General features: G+C 44.9%; 1 protein-coding gene across 5 annotated transcripts in view; it reads left to right on the forward strand.

Moving 5' to 3' along the window:
* ANKRD17 (ankyrin repeat domain 17) overlaps positions 1-23305 on the forward strand; it is a 90174-nt gene that overhangs the window by 47564 nt on the left and 19305 nt on the right. For 2 of the 5 annotated variants that reach the window (XM_069854998.1, XM_069855000.1), the window contains exons 5-18: positions 97-244; positions 1181-1414; positions 1942-2036; positions 6376-6613; positions 7187-7378; positions 7735-7844; positions 8599-8686; positions 9614-9741; positions 10230-10373; positions 10936-11038; positions 12560-13315; positions 20645-20793; positions 22435-22546; positions 22717-22862. In XM_069854998.1, coding sequence (XP_069711099.1) covers positions 97-244; positions 1181-1414; positions 1942-2036; positions 6376-6613; positions 7187-7378; positions 7735-7844; positions 8599-8686; positions 9614-9741; positions 10230-10373; positions 10936-11038; positions 12560-13315; positions 20645-20793; positions 22435-22546; positions 22717-22862 — 2643 coding nt within the window. The remainder of the gene's footprint in view (positions 1-96; positions 245-1180; positions 1415-1941; positions 2037-6375; positions 6614-7186; positions 7379-7734; positions 7845-8598; positions 8687-9613; positions 9742-10229; positions 10374-10935; positions 11039-12559; positions 13316-20644; positions 20794-22434; positions 22547-22716; positions 22863-23305) is intronic. The other 3 variants (XM_069854999.1, XM_069855001.1, XM_069855002.1) reach the window with 3 other exon arrangements.

Here is a 23305-nt window from a genome sequence, read left to right on the forward strand (position 1 = left end):
GCGGTTCTGAAGGTGGGGGCTTTGGTTAGTGTTTCAGCCATCTTGATGAGCTAAGTTGTTACTTGGTGGTGTTGTTGATAGCCCTTCTGTTGGCAGGTTCTTCTGGCGATGCACGCTAATGTGGAAGACCGCGGCATTAAGGGAGACATCACACCTCTCATGGCTGCTGCTAACGGCGGGCACGTCAAAATCGTCAAGCTGCTGCTAGCTCATGGTGCTGATGTGAATGCACAGTCATCGACAGGTAAAGAAGCGTTTTAGAGCTTGTCCAGAACTACTGAAAAGCTGGGATTTGCAGTGTGTGGGAAACTGTGTGAGGAAATTTGGGAAGAATGGCTCTTGGCCAAGCAGCGCAAAATGCTTCCTCGTGGTTTTATTACTCAGCTTTCGCAGTTTTTAATGAAGCTGTGAAATGCTGGTTGTGGACCTACAAAGGTGGATGCGGTCAATTAGTAACTGAAAGGTGTTTGCCTATGTAGGAGTTGTCACATGGTATTTTAAGCACAGTTCCAGAAGTTTCACTGTACTTAGACGATTTCTTGGTGTCAGGTCTGGGAAACTAAGGGAAAACAGTAAACCAGAGAACGTGGCCCTTTTTTCCCTTCTTTCCCTTCTCCCCTTGCCCCCTGGCAGTTCAGTCGGCATTTGTGTGGAAGTGACTGAAGTGGGAGGTTTTCTTAGCTTGTCTGACCTTGAAATGGAGAGGTTTTGTTTAGTTACCAATCATTGACCAATGGGGCCCTGGCCTGGAGTGACCAGGAAAGCTGGAATACCAGGAGGCACCTTTTTTTCCTTCCTTGAAGCTGTTCTGAGCGCTATCGCTGCTTTGACCTTGAACTTTTTTCAAGGTACCTTTCATAACAGCAGGTTCAGATACATTGTTCTGTAATTTCCATCTCTTTGTAGAGATTGTGGGCAATCTTGAACCAGCCCTTTAAAGATCTTCAGGACTTGATTTAGAAGCAGCAATTCCTTCTGCTCCATGTTTTGAGCTTTCCTTTTTACAGCACAGTACATCCCTGCTGATAACGGGAAAAGGGATGGGGGTTTGTGACAGAAGCTGCGATAGAAATGGGAAGAGGAGAACCGCTCCACGCGGTAGCATTGAAATGGAGCAGAAGTTGAAGTGTAGAAGTGCTGTCAAATGTTGTTATTAACCCTTCTTCTCTTGGGGCTTCAGGCAATACAGCCCTGACATATGCCTGTGCGGGAGGCTACGTGGATGTCGTGAAAGTCCTGCTGGAGTCGGGCGCCAGCATTGAAGACCACAACGAGAATGGTCACACTCCTCTGATGGAAGCGGGAAGTGCCGGTCACGTCGAAGTGGCCAGAGTGCTGTTAGAAAATGGAGCGGGCATAAACACGCATTCCAATGAATTCAAGGAGAGCGCGCTGACGCTGGCTTGCTACAAAGGTATGTGTAATGCTCCTTACTGAGGGGTAGCTAGCGTGGAGAAGTGGCATAGGTGTGAAAGGCCTTTTCAAACATATTTATTCAGCCTTGCTGCCACGGACAAAGTCACTTTAAAGGCTGTAAATAGACAGTTTGCAATGGATGCTTTTGTTCTGTAATACCACACAGCAGGTGTGCACCAGTGGTGATCAGTGTGGAGAGTGTAAGGATCAAGACATAAAGCCTTTGTTTGGTTCTCTATGATCCCTGTTAAAATAATTAGGAGAGGAGGACCTCGTCTGCATTATCATAGAATATGGTGAACTTTCTCTATTATACATGATCTTTCTGCTTAGATGCAGAGATCGTTTATTTTTAAAGGACTTCAGCACATGGAAAACATGCAGAATTGAGGGTCTTGCCTTTTAGGTGTCAGTGCTAGGCAACATGGCCTTCTCTCCCCTTCATGAAGTGTGTCAGAGCCAGCCTATGACTTGTGAAATGCACTTTCTAAAGTAGTTTTTCTGTTAAATACTTTCTCCGTGCAGGCCATCTAGAAATGGTGAGGTTTCTGCTGGAAGCTGGTGCAGACCAGGAACACAAAACAGATGAGATGCACACGGCTCTCATGGAGGCTTGCATGGTAAGAGACGTGTGGCTGGAGCAGGGAAGCGCACACATGCTCTCTTTGCTTCCTGAAGGTGAACAAAGTGAATCCTTTTGGTCTCCTTTTGGTACAGAACCTATCTATGCGATGGTTCTGTCCTGGTGTGTTCTCGATGGTCCTTTTGCAGAAAAAACTGGGATGTGTGTGGGTGGCTGAAATACCTGACTGAAAAATAGTACTTTCTAAAATGGGAAAACTGAACTTGTTCCTCTTGTGGCTGACAATGTAGTTGAATTTTTAAGAGACATCAGTCAAAACTTGCACCGTGTGGGCATTACTTATCAGGAGAGCTCTGTTAACCCATCCGTTGGATCAGTCGGTTCCTGCATGTCTGATTGCATGCTGTTTCTTTTCTTCAGTGGCAGAAGTTGGTGAGTGAGGCTGTGCTCACTGGCCAAAAGAGCTTCTGTTGGCCGCATCCCACCTTGTGTTGGAATATGTCATTTGTTCTTCGCTTTTTGCTCTTCTGATCATTGTGGAGGCTGGTTAGAAATGTTCGTACTTGTCCTGTTGGAGAAATGAAAATTAAACAAAACCAAGCAGAACTAGGCTCCGCTTTTAGACCCCCTCAGTTTTCCTTGTGGTCCTGGACTGCAGGAGACTGTTGTGCATTGCTCGCTGCAGAGGTTGCCTCTGCTGTTGAGGATGGAGGGCTGCAGCGTGCGTAGGTAGGTCAGGAGTTGGTTTATGCCAACGTATTCCAGGTACTTTGTCTGAATAGAGAACGCAAACCAAAAAATGCAAACTTATCACTTTGGTTTCCTTTTTCACCCTCCTCTCTGAATAGATTTGTCACTAGTTGGGTTTCTCATGTTTTCTATAGTGTCATGTTGTGAATCTGTGGCTGTGGAGGGGTGTCGCAAGTCCTCACTTAGTCTTCCCTTCCTTAAAATAGCTGTAATGTTTCTAGAATCAGCTGATTCTGTCTGTTCAGGGAAATTCATGGCTTCGGAGAGGGGAATCATCAGCAGAACCTATTATACTGCTCAAGAAGCAGAGAAAGAAAGGTGTGTGGATAAACAGGACTGTGGTTTATCTCGCTCTCAATTTTTAATAGATTAGCCATATAAATTGCATGGAGCTGTCCTTCCAGCGAGTTCTCTGGAAGGGAGCAACAAAGCTACCTTGTTTGATGTTGCAGTTGCTGTCTCATTGGATGACTTCTTCGCGGGTGAGAGGTTTGCCAAGGAAGAGCTAGCCCTCTATTCCTTGTCGCTGTCTTTCCTCCCTTTTCCCTCCCCAACAGACCAAGAGAAGTTCACCAGGTTCACAGAAATGTTGAGACCCGCTTTTTATTAAGACTTACTGAGCAATAGGAAGAAGTCTGTCTCCTGTATTTCTGCAGGGAACTGTTCCTAAGGAGGCGTTCCAACTTTGCTGCTTGGAATTGGCAGGTAGTTGAGAGTCTCAGTACCTTAGCAAGCCAGTGAGACTGTTTAAACCTTGTCCTACAAGGCGTTTGGGAAGACTCCTGACATAGAGCGTTTTTTATAGACAGCAGTTAACATCGGTTTGATGCAAATGAGTTGCTGGGCGATGTGCCTTGCCTTGCAGGAGCAAAGAGCAGGTTTGTCTACTTTGAGCTTCCTCTTACTGAAGTAGCCTTGTCTTCCATGGTTAAGGCTCACAGCAGTTGATCTTCAGAATACACCTGGTGCAGCTGGGGAGTTGGTCGGGTGACTTTGTGTGAACTAATAGCAGTGATGAGGCTTTTTCCAGCTGTTGGAAGAGCTGAACACACTGCCCCATTGCGAGGTTTGTTAAAGCACAGATAAAACCACCTTGTGTGGCTGTTCAAGGTCTGACACAAAACCTAAGATTAACACGATAGCTCGGGAACTGAGAGTGGGAGGCGAGAGACTGAGAGATGGGTATGGAATGTGTTCTGACCTGTCCCAGTGAGACACCTCACTCAGTGTGAGTGGATGCATGTTCAAATAGAGATGTTTCCTTACCCTCAGTTGGGAAATGTCACTGTGCAAGAGAACATCCAGTTTCTTGTGAAAGTGAAGAAGTCCATTATGGGAACTTTTCAATTACTGGCTGAGGCTGATGGTGAAGAGATCCCAGAGGTCCCGGAGGTGCTTAGAGGAACCCATTTGTTGTCAGTAGATGATGTGAAAGCCAAACTGATGGAGGCCCTCAACAGCCCATCAGAAAATGACCTGTGCAGTAGCTCTGGATGTTGGCAGCACCGTGTGTGGCTGTGGGTCAGCTCAGAAGGGCCCTGCTGTGTAGGGAGCCATAGCTGATTGTCTTGATTTGTTAAATGGAGATACAGACACAGTCTTGTTTTCTTGGTGCTGGCCCTGGTACACCAGCAGTTCTCCTCCAGGCTGCCCAGCCCACGTAGGCAGCTTTGAAGCATCTCTTTATGCTGCTGTTTGCCACCGTTGTCGGGAATTGGGGCTGATGACTGAGCTGTCTGGCAGAGCCTGATGGCTGAGGCACCATCTCTGCATTCCCTGAGGAAAGTTTCTTTGTGGAGTCTTGGAGTTTCTCCCTAAAATAGTATTGCCGTTTCATGTAGAAGGGGAATATGTCCTAGTTAATGTCCTAGATATTTTTCTGAGAGGAAATCATGCTCTGCTCTCTGGATATCAGAAGGAAGTATAAACGTCTTCAGAAAATGAAGCATAATGATGTTAGAGGCAGTTTGGCATCTGGTCTAGAGAAGGGCTTTTTGGGGTTGTGGTTCCTACTTGATGAGGGTGGCAGTGGCTGCGATTTGCTGCCTCTTAGTTATTCTGAGATCAAGGTGTGCTTGCCTTGTCCAGGGAGAGCTCTGGGACAGCCTTGTGCTCCTGGCAAGCTGCTGCCTCTTCTACGCAGCCCTCGGTTTTATGCGTCAGAGCTTTTCCATTATGGTTACTCCACATTTGAGTGATGGCAATTTCCTCCTGGGGAAAACAAACTTGGAGAGTTCGTGCTGCCATTGGTCCGCAGCGACCCAGCCGGTCTCAGCCTCTGCCCAAACCAAAACCCAACTGAGTGGCAGTTGGGTATGTCAGTGTCGGGCCTCCTGGGGAAACATGGAGCTGAAAAGCCACTTCAAATAACTCGTGGATTTACAGCATACTGAAAACATGATGAAGATCATATGCTGCGATATTTTAAGGGGAGAAAGCAAGCTTAGGAGCTGCGTTGGGTGGAACAAGTTTGGTGGCATGATAATGGTACCTGGAAATCCTGCCAAGGATTCAAGTGGCTCCTGAAATGTGTGAGGAACCCCTGGCAAATGGGCTTGTTCTGGCTTTTCTCGCAGAGGGAGAGAGTGAGTCCTGACTCTGCTGTTAAATTGAGCAGTGAAATAGTTACGCAGGAGCCAAGAGGCAGGCGATGTCATTAGAGGAAGGAAGCAGAATTGTTGAACTGAAATCCTGTCCTCTCTTCCGCCTCCCTCCTCAAAAGCCGTGAGTCTGTAATGTAAATATCCCGACACACTCTGTGTGGACATGAGGACAAGCTGTATTCCTGAGGTGTTGTTTTTATAACTAAAATACGCTCTATTTAACAAATAATGCAGCTGCACGTTGAATTTAAACCCAAATCCCCTCTTTGTGACAGAGTGGGGAGCGTTGGCAGTGAGTGACTGATTTGCAAGGGGAAGGTTTTGTGGTCTTTAGGAAGAATATCAAAACCTGTTCCTATATCACAGAGAAGGTGAATTTTCGTATTGAAATTCTCTTAAACCTCATTTATTTGTTCGACTGTGTGTGGTGTGAGTAGTGAATTTGTTGGCAGAATGCAAGGGGTACATTTGAGTGGAATTTATTTCTTAGAGCTTGTGTTTCTTAGGTAACTTAGCATGTGCAGTTCTGTGTCTGCAGCCTTTAACTGAGAGGAGTCCGGGTTGTTAGAGGAGTTGGTATTGTTCCTGGGGAGGAGGCGCGCTTCTACAATAGCATCAAGCTCCCTCTAAGCTCTTTGGGTTTTGTTTTGTGTCCATCCCTTGGCTAAGCTGATCCCAAACACTTGAACTTGAGTCTGGCATGAAGAAACTGCCCGGCATGTTCCTTACCCCATCATCAGTGAAGTTTGAGATGTGGTTCACAATGTGTTTGTTTTGTATTGAACACACTCAGTCAAACACGCTTGGAGGGTCTCCAGGTGCCTGTTTTTAACAGGAGCTCTTCAGTTTCTATCCAAACACTTAGGAAAAAACATTAAGCAAGTTCCATTAGATCTTTGAACTTTTTTAGTTGTTGCTTTCTGTCTCTTCTACCAGAATTTGAATCGGTAACTACTCAATATTTGGAGAAGAGCAATTTTTCTCTTTTGATGGTCTTTTGATCTTGTTTTTTTGAATTCCTAGGATGGCCATGTGGAAGTGGCACGATTACTTCTGGACAGCGGGGCTCAGGTGAACATGCCAGCTGACTCCTTTGAGTCTCCGTTGACTTTGGCAGCCTGCGGTGGGCATGTCGAGCTGGCAGCTCTCTTAATCGAACGTGGAGCTAACCTGGAAGAGGTAAACGATGAAGGATACACACCACTCATGGAGGCAGCTAGAGAAGGCCATGAAGAGATGGTGGCACTGTTACTTGGTCAAGGTAACTACTGCGCTGCCTTCTAAGGGCTGTAATTCCGTAGGTGTCCACATATATTGCATGAGGAAAGCTGAGTTACTGCACTTCTTGTTTCCTTCTTCAACTCCTGAATGTCCTTCAACTTTTTGAGCAGATGTTGGGGTTTTTTTTGGTTTGGTATGGCTTTTTTTTTTTTAGCAAAATAGCCTTGCCTTTGCTTTTTCACTTAGTAAGTGGCTGTTCTGAGGTGTTTAGAACAGATTGGAGTTTGTCAGGCAGACTTTGAGCAGGGGTGGGTTACTGTCAGTAACTCTCTGTGCGATGGCCTTGGCCTGTCTTCAGGTCATTGCTAGTGCTGAAAAGCTATAGAGAAGCGCTCTGAGAGCCTCAGAGGGACTTCCAAAAGAGTTAAATAAAGCTGAATTCTTTTAGTTTGATACATTACAGTTTTAGAAGATGATTTCTACAGGTCTAGGAATGAGATACTTAATAAGATGCCTTGTGCATCAGGAAATGGTTTTGTTTCTGATAAGGTTTCAATAACTTGAGTTTTCTGATATATGGATGGATTTGGAGCTTCTTTTGTTGTTGTTTCAGGAGCAAACATCAATGCTCAGACAGAGGAGACACAAGAAACTGCGCTGACCCTGGCTTGCTGTGGAGGCTTTCTGGAGGTGGCTGATTTCCTTATTAAAGCAGGAGCTGACATAGAACTCGGGTGTTCTACACCTTTGATGGAGGCTGCTCAAGAGGGGCATTTGGAGCTGGTGAAATACTTATTAGCGGCAGGTATGGAGTAATGTTGTTAACAGCTTTGTAGGCACTCGTGGAGCATTAAGAGAAAAATATCTTTATCTGATTTCATTACGTTTTCATTAGCAGCTTCTGGAAGTTGACTGTGGAGCCTAGTTGGACCCTAATTTGGCTTTTGAAGGTTAAGTTGATGCAAACTCACTAGGAACTGAACTTTGAGTTTGAGTTTTTTATTCCTCCACAGTGTCATTAAGTTCTCACTTTCGTAGATGGTGGATTTGAAAGGGAAGAGTTAAAAATGTGTTATCTGATCTGGTAAAGATTATGATGAGACTTGCATATTTTCTGTCCTGGTCTTCATAAAGCTTATGTGCTCGTTTCTTCTGCCACAGGGGCTAACGTGCATGCGACAACAGCAACAGGCGACACAGCGCTGACATACGCCTGTGAAAACGGCCACACCGATGTAGCAGATGTCTTACTTCAGGCAGGCGCAGATCTGGTAATGCATTACCTTCTTAAAAAAATTGAATTAGGAAGCACAACTAAAAATGTCTGATTATGTCTTATTTTTCATTGCTGCAATCTTACCGACTTTGCTATTAATTGTCGTAGTTGTGTTCCTGTTATCCTTAGGCCTTTTCCTTTTAGCTAGGTAGGAATTGCTGGTGCTTGAGTGGATTTTAGGCTCTTGAGTTACCTGGAAGTGCTCAGGTCAGTTACAGTGCTCTGAGGTCTAAAGCATTTTTGAGGTTGCTTGTACTGAACAGCAGAGGGTTTTGCTAGTCACGTGCAGTCCTGAATGGTGTTGAGTCTTGAACCGCTGCGCAGGTTATGGGGTAGGACTTGTACCTCCAAATCTGCTCTGTTCCTCGTGCAACACAGCTGCAAGTTCTACTTGCTGTACTGTTAGGGAATTAAGATGTCAGAGGTAAATTATTTTTTCCATTTCAGTAGGCTTGTAGCCTGGTGTGTTATCAATAAGCAAAGGTAAGCATGGCAGAAAACAATTTACTTGACTAAAATCCCCACCATGTGCTTGAGTGCTGCTTGTCCAGAGTCCCAGACCTGTACACAAGGAGGTGGAGGGTCTCGTCTGTCTGCAAGATACACACAGTTCAAATGTTAACTAATTTTTAGTGTGTGAAACACTAAAAGAATCTTCTGTGCCTGGTGTCTTTCCGTCCAAAAAAACAGAAGGCTGAATTGCATCCTTCCCACATGCGTTTTTGTAAGCCTTTCTTTCTGTGCTTTAGGAGCATGAATCCGAAGGTGGAAGGACTCCTCTCATGAAAGCTGCAAGGGCAGGCCACGTTTGCACTGTTCAGTTCTTGATTAGCAAAGGTAAGAGTGAAGAGGGTTTGGTTTTCCTGCTGTTAGAAGCACTGAGAGTTACAAACACATCACTAGAGGGTAAATTTCCTGTATTGGTTTCAGATATTGTAACTCACCTGAGTCATTGATCCTCAAACTAGACACATTAACTGTCACCTCTGGTTTCTGAGGAGGTTGCTGGAGCTGTGACTACTTCTATAACTATCTCTGTTCCAGTCTAATTCCTAGCACTGGGTGTTTCTGTGCTCCTGGTGTAGCATTTGAGCCCTGACTTTTCAGAAGGGTAACTCCGGGTGCCTGTTAGTTTCCAGGTTTTGTCTGCAACTTGCTTGAATATGTCAGAACCATCAGCTCCAGCCTTCTGTCCCTGTTGAGTGCATAGAGTTGGTACAGAACTCAGAATTGCTGTTGTCTCTCTCTCTTGAGCTGATACTGGCAGGTGTTTCTGTACCTTCCTTGCATGGAGCAGGACTGGCCTGAAGCCTCCAGTGTGATGTGACTTTCCCCGTGTAGATTGTGGAGGAAGGAAGCAGAGCTGCAATTAATCAACTGCTTGCTGGTGCTAAGATGCATGGATCCATGTGCTGGTTCTTAGCGCTTGAATTTCACTCGTTTGTTTTACGAAGAGGCATAGCCCTCACACAATTGCTGGCAGACTTAAAAGCAATAGGTTCTCTTGCTCTGTGATGTTCTGTTCTCATCATGTAGCTGTCTGAACAGAGAGTTTGGAGTGCTAGGGTGCTCTTCTTTTTGTGACTTTAAATGCTTGTCTGATTATGGTAGTAACTGACATTGATTTAATTTATCAGTTGTAAGACTGCAGCCAAGGAGAACTACATGATCATGTTGAAGAAACAAGTTAACTTGCTGTATCTTTTGGTAGAGGAGAATCGTTTGAAGTCTCTCTAAATAATCTTTCTCTCTCTATTTTTGCAGGAGCAAATGTGAACAGGACCACAGCTAATAACGATCACACAGTATTGTCACTGGCCTGCGCTGGAGGCCATTTGGCAGTTGTGGAGTTACTGCTAGCACATGGTGCTGATCCTACGCACAGACTGAAGGTTGGTTGCTCAAATACCTTATTTTCCTCTGAGGTAGTCGTTCATTAATCTTCAAACTAACGTAACTCAAGCAAATTTGATCCTTCCGTGTTCTCTGCAACTGACCCAACTTGTCTTGAAGAGAAAGAAGGGTGCAAGAACAGGCATTGTGCTCGTGAATGTGTCTATAGAAGCTGAGATTAGGAGGAGCGCAGGTCTGTTGAGTGCCATGAGTGTCAAGGTTGCACTCCAGTTGTAAGGCTGTAACTGTTGAAGAGGAAGGAAAATACTAAAATTAATATATTGCATGTGTATAATATATTAATATTAAAATAATACATTTTTTTTAAATAATAGATTCTTTAAGTTTCCATGTGGCCTTACTGCAGATGGAACGAACACTTGTTACAGCAGCATTGGTAGATACAATGTCATGTCTCCCAAAACGCTGCAGTGCTGCCTTGTTTTGATGATGCTGTTTTCTAATCCTGTGATCTCCCCCTCTTTAGGACGGATCAACTATGTTAATAGAGGCCGCGAAAGGCGGTCATACCAGCGTGGTTTGTTACCTCCTAGATTACCCAAACAACTTGCTTTCTGCTCCTCCACCTGATGCTACTCAGCTGACCCCACCATCCCATGATCTAAACAGGGTAAGGTTTAAGGGCTGGCTGTTCGTGGATTTGTGGGGCTTGTTTGCATTTCTTCTGGCAGCTTATTCAGGACTGTAAATACGAGGGAAGAGTCAGTCACGTTGTAGGTGAACACACCGAAAGGTACTTTGAGCTGTTGGGAAAGTGGTGAAGACTCTTCGAGCATCACCGTGTAGCGCTCATCGTTTTTCATATTGCTCTGTAAATATTACTGTGAAAAATGATGAGGGTTAAAAAAAAATGAAGTGAAAAGGTCTGCTTTAACGAGACTTGTCAGAATTATGTTTGTAGCCCCTTGTGGCTTGTATTTGCTTTACAACACTGAGATGAGTATTGCTTGGCGAGTCCTTTCTTAGGTTAAAAATGCAAAGTATATAGAAGTCAGATGATCTCAAATTGTTAACTCTTGAACTCAACTTAAAACTCTTGAACTTAAAAACAGTATTAAATGTTATTGGTCACCTTTAAAGTCTGCTTTTCTAACAGGTTTTGTTTACCTTCTATTGAGTTATAACTAGATTAGAGTATGAGAAAAGTAATCTGTTAGTATCCAACGTTTTAGGCTCCTCGTGTACCAGTGCAGGCGCTGCCCATGGTCGTCCCACCGCAGGAGCCTGACAAACCCCCTGCTAATGTCGCCACAACCCTTCCCATCAGAAATAAAGGTCAGTCTTAGTTCTGGAGCTTGTTTTCTGAATATCCTTCCTAGGCAGAAGATAGAGGGTTGCACTTCTAGCAGAGTAGTTCCTCTGAAGAGTGTTTATGGATTCAGACAAGGAAACAGCATTTTTTTTTTTTAAGGATTTTCTTATCCTCCAGATATGGAGTGTCAGTCATCTAACCCTGAAACCATAAAGCGTCAAGAAATCTGCCTAAGTAAATCTGTTAAAGCACATATTAGTCTGACATACTGGACTAATGCAAAGCGTCACCCCGAAACCAATATAAAATTGATAATGGAAACTGTAAAAACAATGTTAATCTCCATATCGTAGCTGATTTGATAACTTGTGCTTACTTAGGATAAAGTAGTCTCGGAGTGGGTTTGACTAATTTGATTGAAGGCGGAATTTCTTGTGCTATAAAGTATTCAGTCTGATGTGGCTCAGGTCCTCCCAGGACTAAATTTGCATCTATTTTGCTGTCGCCATTTTGACACTTAACGCTTTCTGTACTTAAGAACTCTCTTCCAAACCAATTTTTATCAAGGATCAGCGATAGTGCAAATACAGGCGTGCATGTCATAAAATTAATACTGTGTGTGCACTTGTATTGTTCTGGGAATGCAGCGAGGATGGCTGGAAGAAACTGGGCGCCTCCACTGACTCAGACCCTGAATTTTGATTTGCCTTTCGCCCTTCAAAATTAACCGATTGTTCCTCCTCCAACCGGTATGGCAGACCATGTCAACTGTGTTACTGTGGACTTCTTCATAAAAGCTGAATTGGATGAGTCCATCGCTCGTTCTTGCAGGAAGGCTGAAATATCGGCCTTGCCTGGGCAGAGAGCCGAGTTTTGACACAGGCAAAGTCATGTCTGCTATGGATAAAACGTAGTGGCTAAACATACCCTGTTAGATCACGTTAAATCTAAATGACTGTCCTGGGTTCTAGCGCTGTTTGTCAACTGAGCAAAGCTGGATACCTGTAGTGAAAGGATTCGGTACTCCTAGAAAGTGTAGTGCTTCCTAAAATGTACCGAGTTGCTCACAAAGCTGGTGGCCTCGAACGAGTCACCTGTCCCTCGAGATGTTTTTGCATCACTTGCTGTGCTTTCAGGGCTGTAACCATACCTTTAAGTCTTAACACGACACCAGACGCAAAACATCAAGTAAAGCAAGAGCATATCCTTCCTTTTTGTTTCCATTTACCTCGTAGCACCACTTGATAACAGCGGCTCTTGAGGCAATCACTTCATTTGGCAAAAGTATAACCATTGTTGGAGTAAATAAGCCACCAAGACAGGGCTATTTGGGTTGTATGCGCGGTAATCTGTCCTGTTAAATTGCCATCGGGCTGCTGTGTTCAAATTGATAGCAAAGTTTCCTGTGAGGGCCTTACAGTACACGCTGCCCTTCTTCCTTGGTGCGTAACCGGCCAGTTGTAGCATCCCAGCGGTAGCTCTAGAGTGAGGATGCCATTCATATGCACTTCCATTGGTTCTGAGGGGGTTTCTTTTTCACACAGCTGCTTCTAAACAAAAGTCCAGCAGTCATTTGCCAGCAAACAACCAGGATGTACAGGGTTACATCACCAATCAGTCTCCAGAGAGCATTGTAGAAGAGGCTCAGGGCAAGTTGACAGAGCTGGAGCAGAGGATAAAAGAAGCCATAGAGAAGAACGCTCAGCTGCAGTCTCTGGAATTGGCGCACGCTGACCAGCTCACCAAAGAGAAGATTGAGGAGCTGAACAAAACGAGAGAGGAACAAATTCAGAAGAAACAAAAGATTTTGGAGGAACTGCAGAAGGTGGAGCGAGAGTTACAGCTGAAAACTCAGCAGCAGCTAAAAAAGCAATATCTAGAGGTAAAAGCGCAAAGAATTCAGCTCCAGCAGCAGCAGCAGCAACAGTCTTGCCAGCATCTGGGACTACTGACTCCTGTTGGGGTAGGAGAACAACTCTCAGAGGGAGACTATGCACGATTACAGCAAGTGGACCCCATCTTGCTTAAAGATGATCCCCAGCAAGCTGCTGCGCAGACGGGTTTTGCACCAATTCAGCCTCTGGCGATGCCACAAGCTTTGCCTCTGGCAGCAGGTTCCTTACCTCCGGGGTCCATCGCAAACCTTACAGAACTGCAAGGTGTTATAGTTGGACAGCCAGTGTTGGGCCAAGCACAACTAGCAGGGCTGGGGCAAGGAATACTGACAGAAACACAGCAAGGGTTAATGGTAGCCAGCCCCGCTCAGACGCTCAATGACACGCTGGATGACATCATGGCAGGTGGGTTTATATTGTTACGAGCAGGTATAACATTTGCTTGACCAGTTGAGGGTATGTCCACCTCTTTGTGTGTGTATGTGTGTTTGTGTATTCCCGCTAGCTCCGCAGCCAGTGCCACACTAGCCTCCTGCTCCCTGTCTGTAGGAGTGCAGAAAACCAGCCTTAACTTTTCAATTTGCAGGGTTGCCTTGCCTTTTGTTGAGCTAACTGGTGCCTCTCTGTCAGGTTGGTATGTCGGGAGTGGCGTTCTTCAATCTTATAGTTTTGGGGCTGACTTGCTAGGGTCTCATAGTTCTGTTTTGGCCTGCTTGTAGCTTAGGAAAGATCATGGAATGGTTTGGGTTGGAAGGAATCTCAAAGCCCATCCAATTCCAGCCCCTGTCACAGGCAGGGACACCTCCCACTGGATCAGGGGCTCCAAGCCCCTTCCAACCTGGCCTTGAATGATAGCAGTTATGACTTTGGACTAGCTAAGAGCCGACTTGGAGCACTCGGAGTTGACTTTGAGCAGCACTAGCTTCACATGGAGCCTATAACGTGTACAGAACCCTTAGGCTTGTTGTTTGAATGAGAGCTGCTCTGGTTGGCCTCAAATAGTTTGCCTGTTGAAAGCTTTTATTTCTCTTTGGAAAAGATGATAATAATCCCATGCCTTTTAAAAACAGCTGCTTTGCCAGCAAGAAACAAATTCGGCCATACTAATTTTTTTCTTAATTGCTTTGGAGAATTCCTTACCCAGTGACATCAGCACTTTAAGACCTTAAGTAGTTAAACAAGAGTGTGAAACAGGTTTTAAATACCATAAGAAGCGCGAGTTATTAGCGTTGCTTTCCTTTGCACCCACTTCTGTTTCACTTGATCTCCTTTCTGTGTTGAAGTAGTCACTGGAATACTCATTGTGGCTACTTAGCTGAATGCAGGATAGCTGTTAGGACAGAGCATTAAAATAACTGTGTTGTTCAATGAAAATTTGCTGAGGTGCTCTTGGTTAAGCTGTTGAAGTGTCATTTTTACGAGTGCTGTCTGTTTTGACATGCCCAATTTGTAAAGCGAGGGTGTGTGCCGGGGAAAGGCAGGTGTCTAAGTGTGCCCAGAGGTGCAGGGCTGGTTCTGGGTGCTGCAGGAGTTACGGGAGCGCGGTAATGGTGCGGAGTGAGTAGAGGAGACAGTGATGGTTAAAAATGCCCCATAGTGATTGTTTAAAGCAGAACTTTTCAAATTAGGCACCTGGTGAGTAGCTGATATTCAGGCAAAGCCTCATTAAAGGGTGATGAACCTTAGGGAGCTTCAGAGGGCGCTTTCTGACAACCTGGTTTAGAATTGAAGCTGATGGGAAGCTGTCAATGGGTAAAAAGCAAGCTGGATGCATTAAAAAATAGGTAAAGCTACATCCATCGTGCATTGCTAGTTAAGATTTCTCTCATGTAGAGCTGCTGGGATACATAACGATACTAGCTACTCGGCTCAGGAGGTGGGATAAGTGCAGTTCTTGGTTACTTAAGGAAGAATCCGTGCAACGCACTTCAACTGTGTTTAAATATAACTTGAACTTTGGGTGGGGACATTTGTTATGTGTCTAACTGCATAGAACATCTTGAGAATCTCCCATTTTAGGTCATTTGCTACATACCCAAAATGCTCGTGCATTTTGGGAGGTCAGGTATTTCTGATCTGCGCTTGAGTCATTGTCGTTGTACTGCTTCGTCCCAGTCCTTAGGATGTGTGTATGCACCCATGCAATTGGAAGCAAGGCCTTTAAGTCATAGAACCATGGAATGGTTGGTTGGGAAGGGCCTGTTAAAGGCCATTTACTCAAATCCCCCTGCCATAAGCATGGTCAGACCAGGTTGCTTGGAGCCCAGACCAACCTGATGACCTTGAATGATTCCAGGGATGGGGCATCCACCACCTCCCTGGGCATCCTGGGCCAGTGTTTCCCCACCCTCAGCATAACAAATGTCTCCCTAATACCTAGTCTGAATCGCCTCTCTTTTAGTTTGAAAACATTCTGCCTTGTCCCGTTGCATGAGACCCTGATAAAACGTCACTCCCCAGCTTTCCTGTAGCCCCTTTCAATACTGGAAAGCCACAATAAGGTCTCCCTGGAGCCTTCTCTTCTCCAGTTTGAACCACCCCGGCTCTCTCAGCCTTTCCCCACGCCTGTTCCATCCCCCTGACCATTTATTTCTGTGCCCTCCTCTGGTCTTTCTCCACAGGGCTGCTCCCAATCCCTTCATCCCCCAGCAGGCTGTGCTCTGGAGGACACTTGAGGCAAGTCTGTTAAAGCTGTACAAATGCAATTCCAGCTTCACTTTTCTGTGAAGTGGCTGATTTTAGTGTGTTTTAAGTGAGAACAGGCACAGATCCGAGTACACGACTTGAGTGCCAGCTTGAGTTCACACATCAGAACTTGGTGTATAGGTGCAATGGGCTCAATGTAACACAAAACATTTATGCAGCAGCTGAATATTTTATCAGTAGCTTTGTGTGTTGCCTTAATGGGAGTAATCCCTTGGAGTGAAATCCCTGCTCCTGAGATGGCTTGAGCGTAGTTCCATCACGGCACTGTGGCTTGCAATGCCCGTTACAAACCCAAAGCTTCACCTTGTTTGTGCAGACTTTGTCTGATGTTCCTCGCTGCGCTTGATGAGTTGCAGGCCATGGGTTTAAAGCAAGACTGGGTGTGCAAACACGGGGATGTGTCAGGGCGAGTATAAGCCGTGGGTATCCCCACCAGGGTCAGGTGGTGTTGCTGGATCGGCTCGAGGACTTCACAGTGGGATTCCTGGCCAGCAGGGAAGCCGATTGGTGTTACCAGAGTAGAGTGTTACTCTATGGAACTTGCCTGGAAACATTGGGAGAGAACATAAATGAAGAGTTTGGGATTTTGTTAAAGGGAGAAACAAGGTGAAATAGCAGTGAATGTTCTTTTGGTTTTAACTTGGGGCTTCTTTGCGGTCTTGCTGGAATTGATGCTAAGTGAAAGGTTTGCTCCTCAGCTTCAGATGCTGGACAGGCAGTCTGGTGGTGAGGTTGGTGGAAAGAAGTGGTTTGAGGGTTAGTTATGGAACTCTCACATGAAACATTGCACACCCTAACTGGTGTGATGAGGATATAAAATAAAAAAAAGGGAGTCTCTGTTTTTAATAGTTAACGTTTTTGCCAAATAATAACTATTGCAAGAATTTTGCCCAGTAACAGAGCCTCCCAAAGTACTTGAGGAATCTTGGCGTGCCTGATTAGATGAATTCCTGGAGGCCACCTTGTGGGATGAGTCAGTTCTAACTGTAACTGTAAATTATATGTAAGAAAGAACGTGCATGGACTCTTAAGTTCTTCACAGAAACTCAATAGTGAAAAAATAACTGCAAAGCGCCAGCAGCACAGGGATTTGGAGGTTGTCCCACACATTCCCCGTGTCGGCGCCGCAGGAAGCGAGGATGCAGGCTCCAGTGCATTGGTGTAACTGCAGTTGGTTGCTGGCAGTGGTTATGCTGGTCTTGCACATGGGTGGTAAACACATTTAGAGCTTTGTCCTTGGCGTATCCAGGGAGCTTGTCTGTAGCCAGGCAGCTGGGTGGATGTGCAGGAGCCTGACAGCCCACCTTTCAGACTGTGGCTGATGCTCATCAAGGCTGCAGGCGTGAGGTGGGTCTCAGATCTCATCTGTGGAGCTGTGAGTGCACAGAGCAGCACTGTGTGCTTGTGTTTGAACTCAGAACGTATCTCTGACTCGTGTATCCCAAGGCATGTCATGCGTCTGGAGTGCTCTGTGTTGGCTTTAAGCATGGTAGGAATGCAGCTTTTCATAACTTAAAAGTTCTGCAGAGAAACAGGGAGCAGAGTAGGAGAAGCTGATGTGGGGCAAGGCTGTGGAGCTTGAAACAAGTTGGACAAAGCTGAGATGTCTACTGTATTTCTTGTGAGATGGTGTTTTTCAGTCCCTCACCTTGGCTTGCTGCTGTGTAATGTGAAACAGTTCTTGTACATCTCCTGCATTGCAGGAGGTAAGGGGTGACCGCCCGGGAGCAGAGCTGTGCCCACAGACAGCATTAGTAAGAGACCTAATAGAGCAAAGGTGAAGCGGGATTATAAAGGCTCCTGGGTTTGACAACATCTTGCACTTAGTGAAAATACTGTGTATTCAAAGAAGCAGCAAACTTGAACAGTGCGAGCAACCCTGTGTTCCTTGTCCAAGTGCCAGGCTTTTTTCCAGGTGTATGTTTTGATGTAGGATGTGTAGATCAGAGAGGAGAAAGTCATCTTGGCTCCAATGTTCAGTATCTCGCATTAGTTTTCAGGCTGGTTTTTTTTTCCTTTTGTTGGGTTGGCTGTTTGCTTTTCAGCTCTGCTACTGGGGCTGTGTTTGTGAGCCAAATGCTCCTCTGGGTCATGAGGTGTTGGGCTTGGGGAGAAGGCAACAGCTGTCAGAATTTCCTTTCTTTTAATTTAAGCTAAGAGAAGGCACCTATCCAGAAAGACAAGAATATGAAGAGCGGCTCTGCTCCTGATATCAATAAGCACAGAACCGATTGTCCGTACCCAAACAAACATAAAAGACTGAGTGGAGCGATGAAGCGGTCCTTGGAGTGATGTGTTCTGACAAAGCAGCTTGGCCTTGGTTTGTAATGTGATTAAGACTGGTTGCTGGTCCCTACCAAGGCATGCATATGCTAAAATATTCTCCTACTGAGCTAGCTTTGAAGTCATTATTATCCCAGGCATGGAGTAATGATGTTTTAGTGCCAGCATAGAGACTTGTACTTAGATTTTGCCTCTGCTCCATTAGAGTATATGGGGGGGCAGCGGAGAAGGAGAAACCTTGGGCTGTCAGTGCACCTAGATTCGATGGTCATGCTGGGTGGTAACTCTTAGCACTGCTCAAGGCTCTCATGAAAACCTTTTTGGTTATTAACAACTCCTCCTATTTTCATTAGGACACTGCAAAGATCCTGTCCAATGCCCTGGGCATGTTCATTACAGATTTCAGCTCTGCACAGGTGGTGCTGAAATGAATACAGTGGCAGTCATTGCCCATAAAAATGAGTATCTCTTCTCAGGGAGATGTGCTGTAGGGATGTGAATTCTACTTGTCTGTGAAGCATGCTTGGAATATATGTAATCCAAGAACTGTAAGTCAACATGCACATTCTCTTTCACTGGCACGCATAGAAGCGTTTCCATACAGGTTGTACAATAAAGGTTTTGCTCTTTGTGGAAAGAGGGGTGCTGGCTTTTAAACATGTCTTGCTTGTCTGTTTTCTGTCCCCCTCACAGCAGCACCACTGTTATAAAAAGTAGACTCCACCTTCCTAAACACCTTGGATTTCTGGAGTATTTTTAAAGCCTAAGAACCTCGGCTGTGACAGAGCCGATGCACCCCATCCCCATACTGGGGCTGCAGCAGTGATTCTTAGCAACCCTTTAAAGTACATGAGCTTCTCTAGCAGGGTTAACATTTTTCATGTGTGAAAATGGATTTATTTGATGATTGTGCTTTTACATCATCCAAGTTCAGCATATTTGGTTTGTGTCCAGTTCACTTTAGCATCTTTATTGCGTTCTTTTGGAGTGGATATGAGAGCCAAGAATCATGATCCTTTCTAATTCCAGTAGTGTTTTATGCTGCTTTAACTTCCTCTTTGACCTTACAGAAAGAAGGTAAATATGCCAGTTGCCCAAAATTCCTGGTTATAACCGTGTGTGTAAAGAGGGAAGCGAGCATTAAACTGACGGCCTCTCTGTGAGACCAATTTGGAGTTGTGTTTTTAGGTGATATCTCTAATTTATGGTCAGAATAAGGAATGAGGTGAGATCAAATGTGATGCTCCACTGGAAGATACTTTATGACCTTTGCTCCGCTCTGCTCTGTACAGAGTTCTGTTAAGCCACAGGGTTTGTATTTATGCCAGAATATTTTGGCTTAGCTCCTGTACGTTCCTTGTAATCCATATCTAGTGTGAATTTTCTTTTAAGATCAGAAACTTTTTCAAAAAGCACTCTCATATAAAGGTCAAGAGAATTTGAATCTTGATTTACTCTTCAATGTAAGGTTAATCATGTTTCTTATGTTACAGTTTGGGGGGCTCTGTTTCTCATAGTGATGTTTATCTTCTGCTGTGCTGGAGTTCAGCATAGGAAGTCCAGAGATTAAATTAGTAATGAATGACAAGCAGAGCTGCCTTGCAGAGGAGGGAGGACACACATTGGCACGTTAGGATATAATTTTTGTGGCATCTGTTGAAAAACTTACCATTTCAGTTTAAATACAGACACTAATTATCAATGGCTGACAGTTAGGGATGCAGCTGGCTATTGAACCCATTTGGAAAATGAACAGGACTTGAGGAGTTGCGGATAAAGAGGCGTTATTTTGATGTTCTGTCAGGTTACTGCATGGTTTGTACTATATGAACGCTGACAATACGTGCATTTTGCAGTTAAAGATGCTTTTGTCCGCTTGCCAGGGGAGATGCCCAGGGGTTGACATTTTCCTTTGCTGGTCACACCCAATACAAGGCTGGAGAAAAGTCAGGGTGAAAGACACGGGCCTCTTTTAAGGAGACAATCCTAAAAGTAGTAAAATAGGAATTTTTCCCCAAAGGCTGTTTTAGATTCAAGTGTGCTCTGTACTTCTAAGCATTGTGCGTGCAGTGAATTCCAGGGAAGCGTGGCAGTCAGTGCTATCCCGTGTCATGTCGATACTGTCATCAACTGTACAGTGGTGTTACCTTCTGCTTGTCTAACAACCTTGACCAACGTTTCTGCAAAACGGCCATTAAGAAGCTTCCGCTTCTCTGGTTTCAGCAAATCCTGCCGTGTGAGCATCCCAACAGCAGCACTGTTGCTTTTGTGTCATGTTGGTGGGGGCAGGGGGTGGGGGTGAAGGTTGGACAGACTTTTATATGAGAATCTTTAAACTGTTTGAAGAAGAATTGCATTGATTCCCATTGATCAGAATTGTTCTGCAGTCCTACTTCCAAAAGGATGGAACCCCTGCTCCAAATAACAGCTGACTTGTGGATTTTTAGTTTAAAAATAATAATAATACTAATTTTTTTTGTGGTGGTCTTCCAGAAAACATGCCAGTCTGGTACGTACCTCTTCCTTTGGTTGAATACAGTTAACCTTTGTCATAGATGTTAAATACAAAGAGTTAAAGGTTCAAAGATTAGGTTAAATGTGGAAGATCCCTATTTGTGGAGAACAAAGGTTTTGGGGCAGTCTGTCTGTTGGTGGGAGTTATGTCCCACCATCCATTCTCTGTCATGTTTAACTCTTGAAATCATGTGGTTTGCTGTTACTAAGTGTGATTCTTGTGTTCAACAGCAGTGAGCGGAAGAGCATCTGCAATGTCAAACACTCCTACCCACAGCATTGCAACGTCGGTCTCCCAGCCTCAGACGCCAACTCCGAGTCCTATCATTTCTCCTTCGGCCATGCTACCGATCTACCCAGCTATAGACATCGATGCGCAGGTGAGCCTGCTGGCAGCGCTGCAGCCCTTTTCCCTTCTGCATCCTCAGTAATCCAGTGATAGTCAACAGCGCTGCTGTGTGAGGAACTGGGCTCTAAAGCCTCGTGTTGCTGCTTTTAGAAAGTCCAAACTCTCTGGAGAGCTGCAACCCACTTTCCTCTGTGCTCTCGCTGAATAAAACAGGAGGTTTTTCACAGAATCGCTTTGAATGGCTCAACACTTGTATTTAATATTTCTGTGTTGTTGGAACCATTATTATAAGCAGCGAGGTTGTCTTCCCACAGAAATGAAATGTTTTTCTGTCCTGGTATCATCAGAGATAAATAAACCCTAAAGTGGTACACACTGTTTTTTCTGGTTGCACTTGAAGTTCTTGGCCAGTGATCACCCAACTTCACAGAAGTGTTGAAACTAATAACTTACGCAGGTTTTAACAGGAGGAAATAACACAAGCTAAAGAAAAGGCATTTCTGTAATGAAAGTAGTTCTAAAAAGGGCTGTTGTGTATTCACTTGCTGGCCATCTGAAAAAATAGCCTGCCTATACAAACTAGCATACGTATGTGCAGAGCTCTGGACCGTACCTAGCGTGGATGAGGTGTGGAGGGGAGGAAAGGCATGAGGTTGTTGTGGAGAAAAGGGGAGACCTCTGGCAAAGCAGACTTGGCTGCTTCAGCTGCTTGGATTCTACTGCGACCACTTCCAGGACTGTTTGCCATAACCTGCATTATGGCAAACCTCACCATTAATGGTAGACAGCACATCAACATTGTGATAAGTTGCCAGCTGCCCTGGGTCAGAATAGAATGAAACTAAGTTCTCATAGTAGCTAAGAAATGTCGGGGGTTTCATTGTTTTGGTGTTTAAGAAGAGCGAGATGTCATTGTAGTGAGTCTCTGTGCTGTAACAGTGCCATGGTCCTCGCCGTATCTCAGTTGCTCTTTCAGATAGGATGGTGGTTATTCACATGGGCGGTACCACAAAGAAATGAAGTGCACGTTGATTCATTGTAAGTGTTCACTAGGCAGAACCAAAGTGCTGAGGGCTCCATGCTGCTGCTCAGAACTATCTGCTACCAGAAACGCTCACTAGGAGACAATGCGTGAATGCTCCAGAAGGAAACAACTTGAAAGGAGAGCATAAGCTCAAAGGCTTTGGTACATTTTCAGTTGTTTTGTTCAATGACTGTGAGTTGTGGACTTGCTGCAGCTGATTTCTGCTGTTCAGAGGCTTTGGCAACCATAGTGATGAGATTGGGGATTTCCCCTCCTTTAGTTTGACTGGAAGGTTAAGAATTAAAGGTAGCATTTTTGCCTTTGTCACGCAGTCCGAAGGGCATAGTTGGGCAGTGGTAGAGAAGTTGATCTAGATCGCAAAACACAGATGAAACCTGGGCTCATGAGGACTCTCAGTTGTCCCAGGAGTTGTTCTGAAGTCCCTGACAGAGCTCACCTGAGCAGCAGAATCCTGTTAACAGCTTGAACACAGAGGGAACCATAAGGTCACCTGTAGCAGTGTCTTGGGTTTATATAAGCTCTTGATTTTGTCGTAGTTGCGCTTGGGCTGATATGCAACGTAACAAGAATTGTGCTTGGAAAAGGAAATACTTACCTTGTTGTGTCTGTCATGTCTGCTTCCTTCAGACTGAGAGTAATCATGACACAGCGCTGACTCTTGCCTGTGCTGGTGGCCACGAGGAGCTGGTGCAAACACTGCTGGAGAGAGGAGCCAACATTGAACACCGGGACAAGAAAGGTGAGTACCTCGCTGTGGCAGTCCAGACCCACTCCAGTTTTCCAGTGTATCTCAATAAATACGCAGTGAGCATGGTCTTAACTCAAAGTTTTGAGCCTGCTCCTCTGCTGATTTAACTGGTGTCACTTAACTATGAATGTGGACTTGTCAAACATGCTTTTTCATTTCAGGGTTTACTCCTCTTATTTTGGCTGCTACAGCCGGCCACGTGGGTGTGGTTGAGATCTTGCTGGATAACGGAGCTGATATTGAAGCCCAGTCTGAGAGAACCAAGGACACTCCCTTGTCTTTGGCTTGTTCAGGAGGGAGACAAGAGGTGAAGTACAACTTGTGTCTTCAAAAGCAGGGTGTACATCGCTCACCATGTCAGTTATACTAAAGTGGTCTTATAGAAGTTACAGTACCTTAACTCGCTGCTCTGTTTCAACACATTGTTTTTGTAAGAGGATGCGAAGAGCTTCACGTTTTCCAAATTATATATAGGTTGCTTTTCGATTTTCTATAAGAGGGACCAGTGCTGTGCAGATGACTTCATGACTGTAATTGCTAGTGGCTCATTATGGGGCTTTTACCAGGCTAATTAGATGTAGTTAGGAAAGTGAAGGTGACGAGTGTTGTTTAGAAGCTGGAGTTCAGCACAGATCAGTTCCTGATGTGAGCCAAGAAGTCTTTCCAGTGGATTCTGTCTAGGCCATGGGATATCAGAGTGCTCCAGATGGCTCCAGTGTCTCTGATTGAAACACAAAACCCACTTTTCAA

This window comes from Phaenicophaeus curvirostris, chromosome 4, assembly GCF_032191515.1.
Source record: "Phaenicophaeus curvirostris isolate KB17595 chromosome 4, BPBGC_Pcur_1.0, whole genome shotgun sequence".
Classification (NCBI taxonomy): domain Eukaryota; kingdom Metazoa; phylum Chordata; class Aves; order Cuculiformes; family Cuculidae; genus Phaenicophaeus; species Phaenicophaeus curvirostris.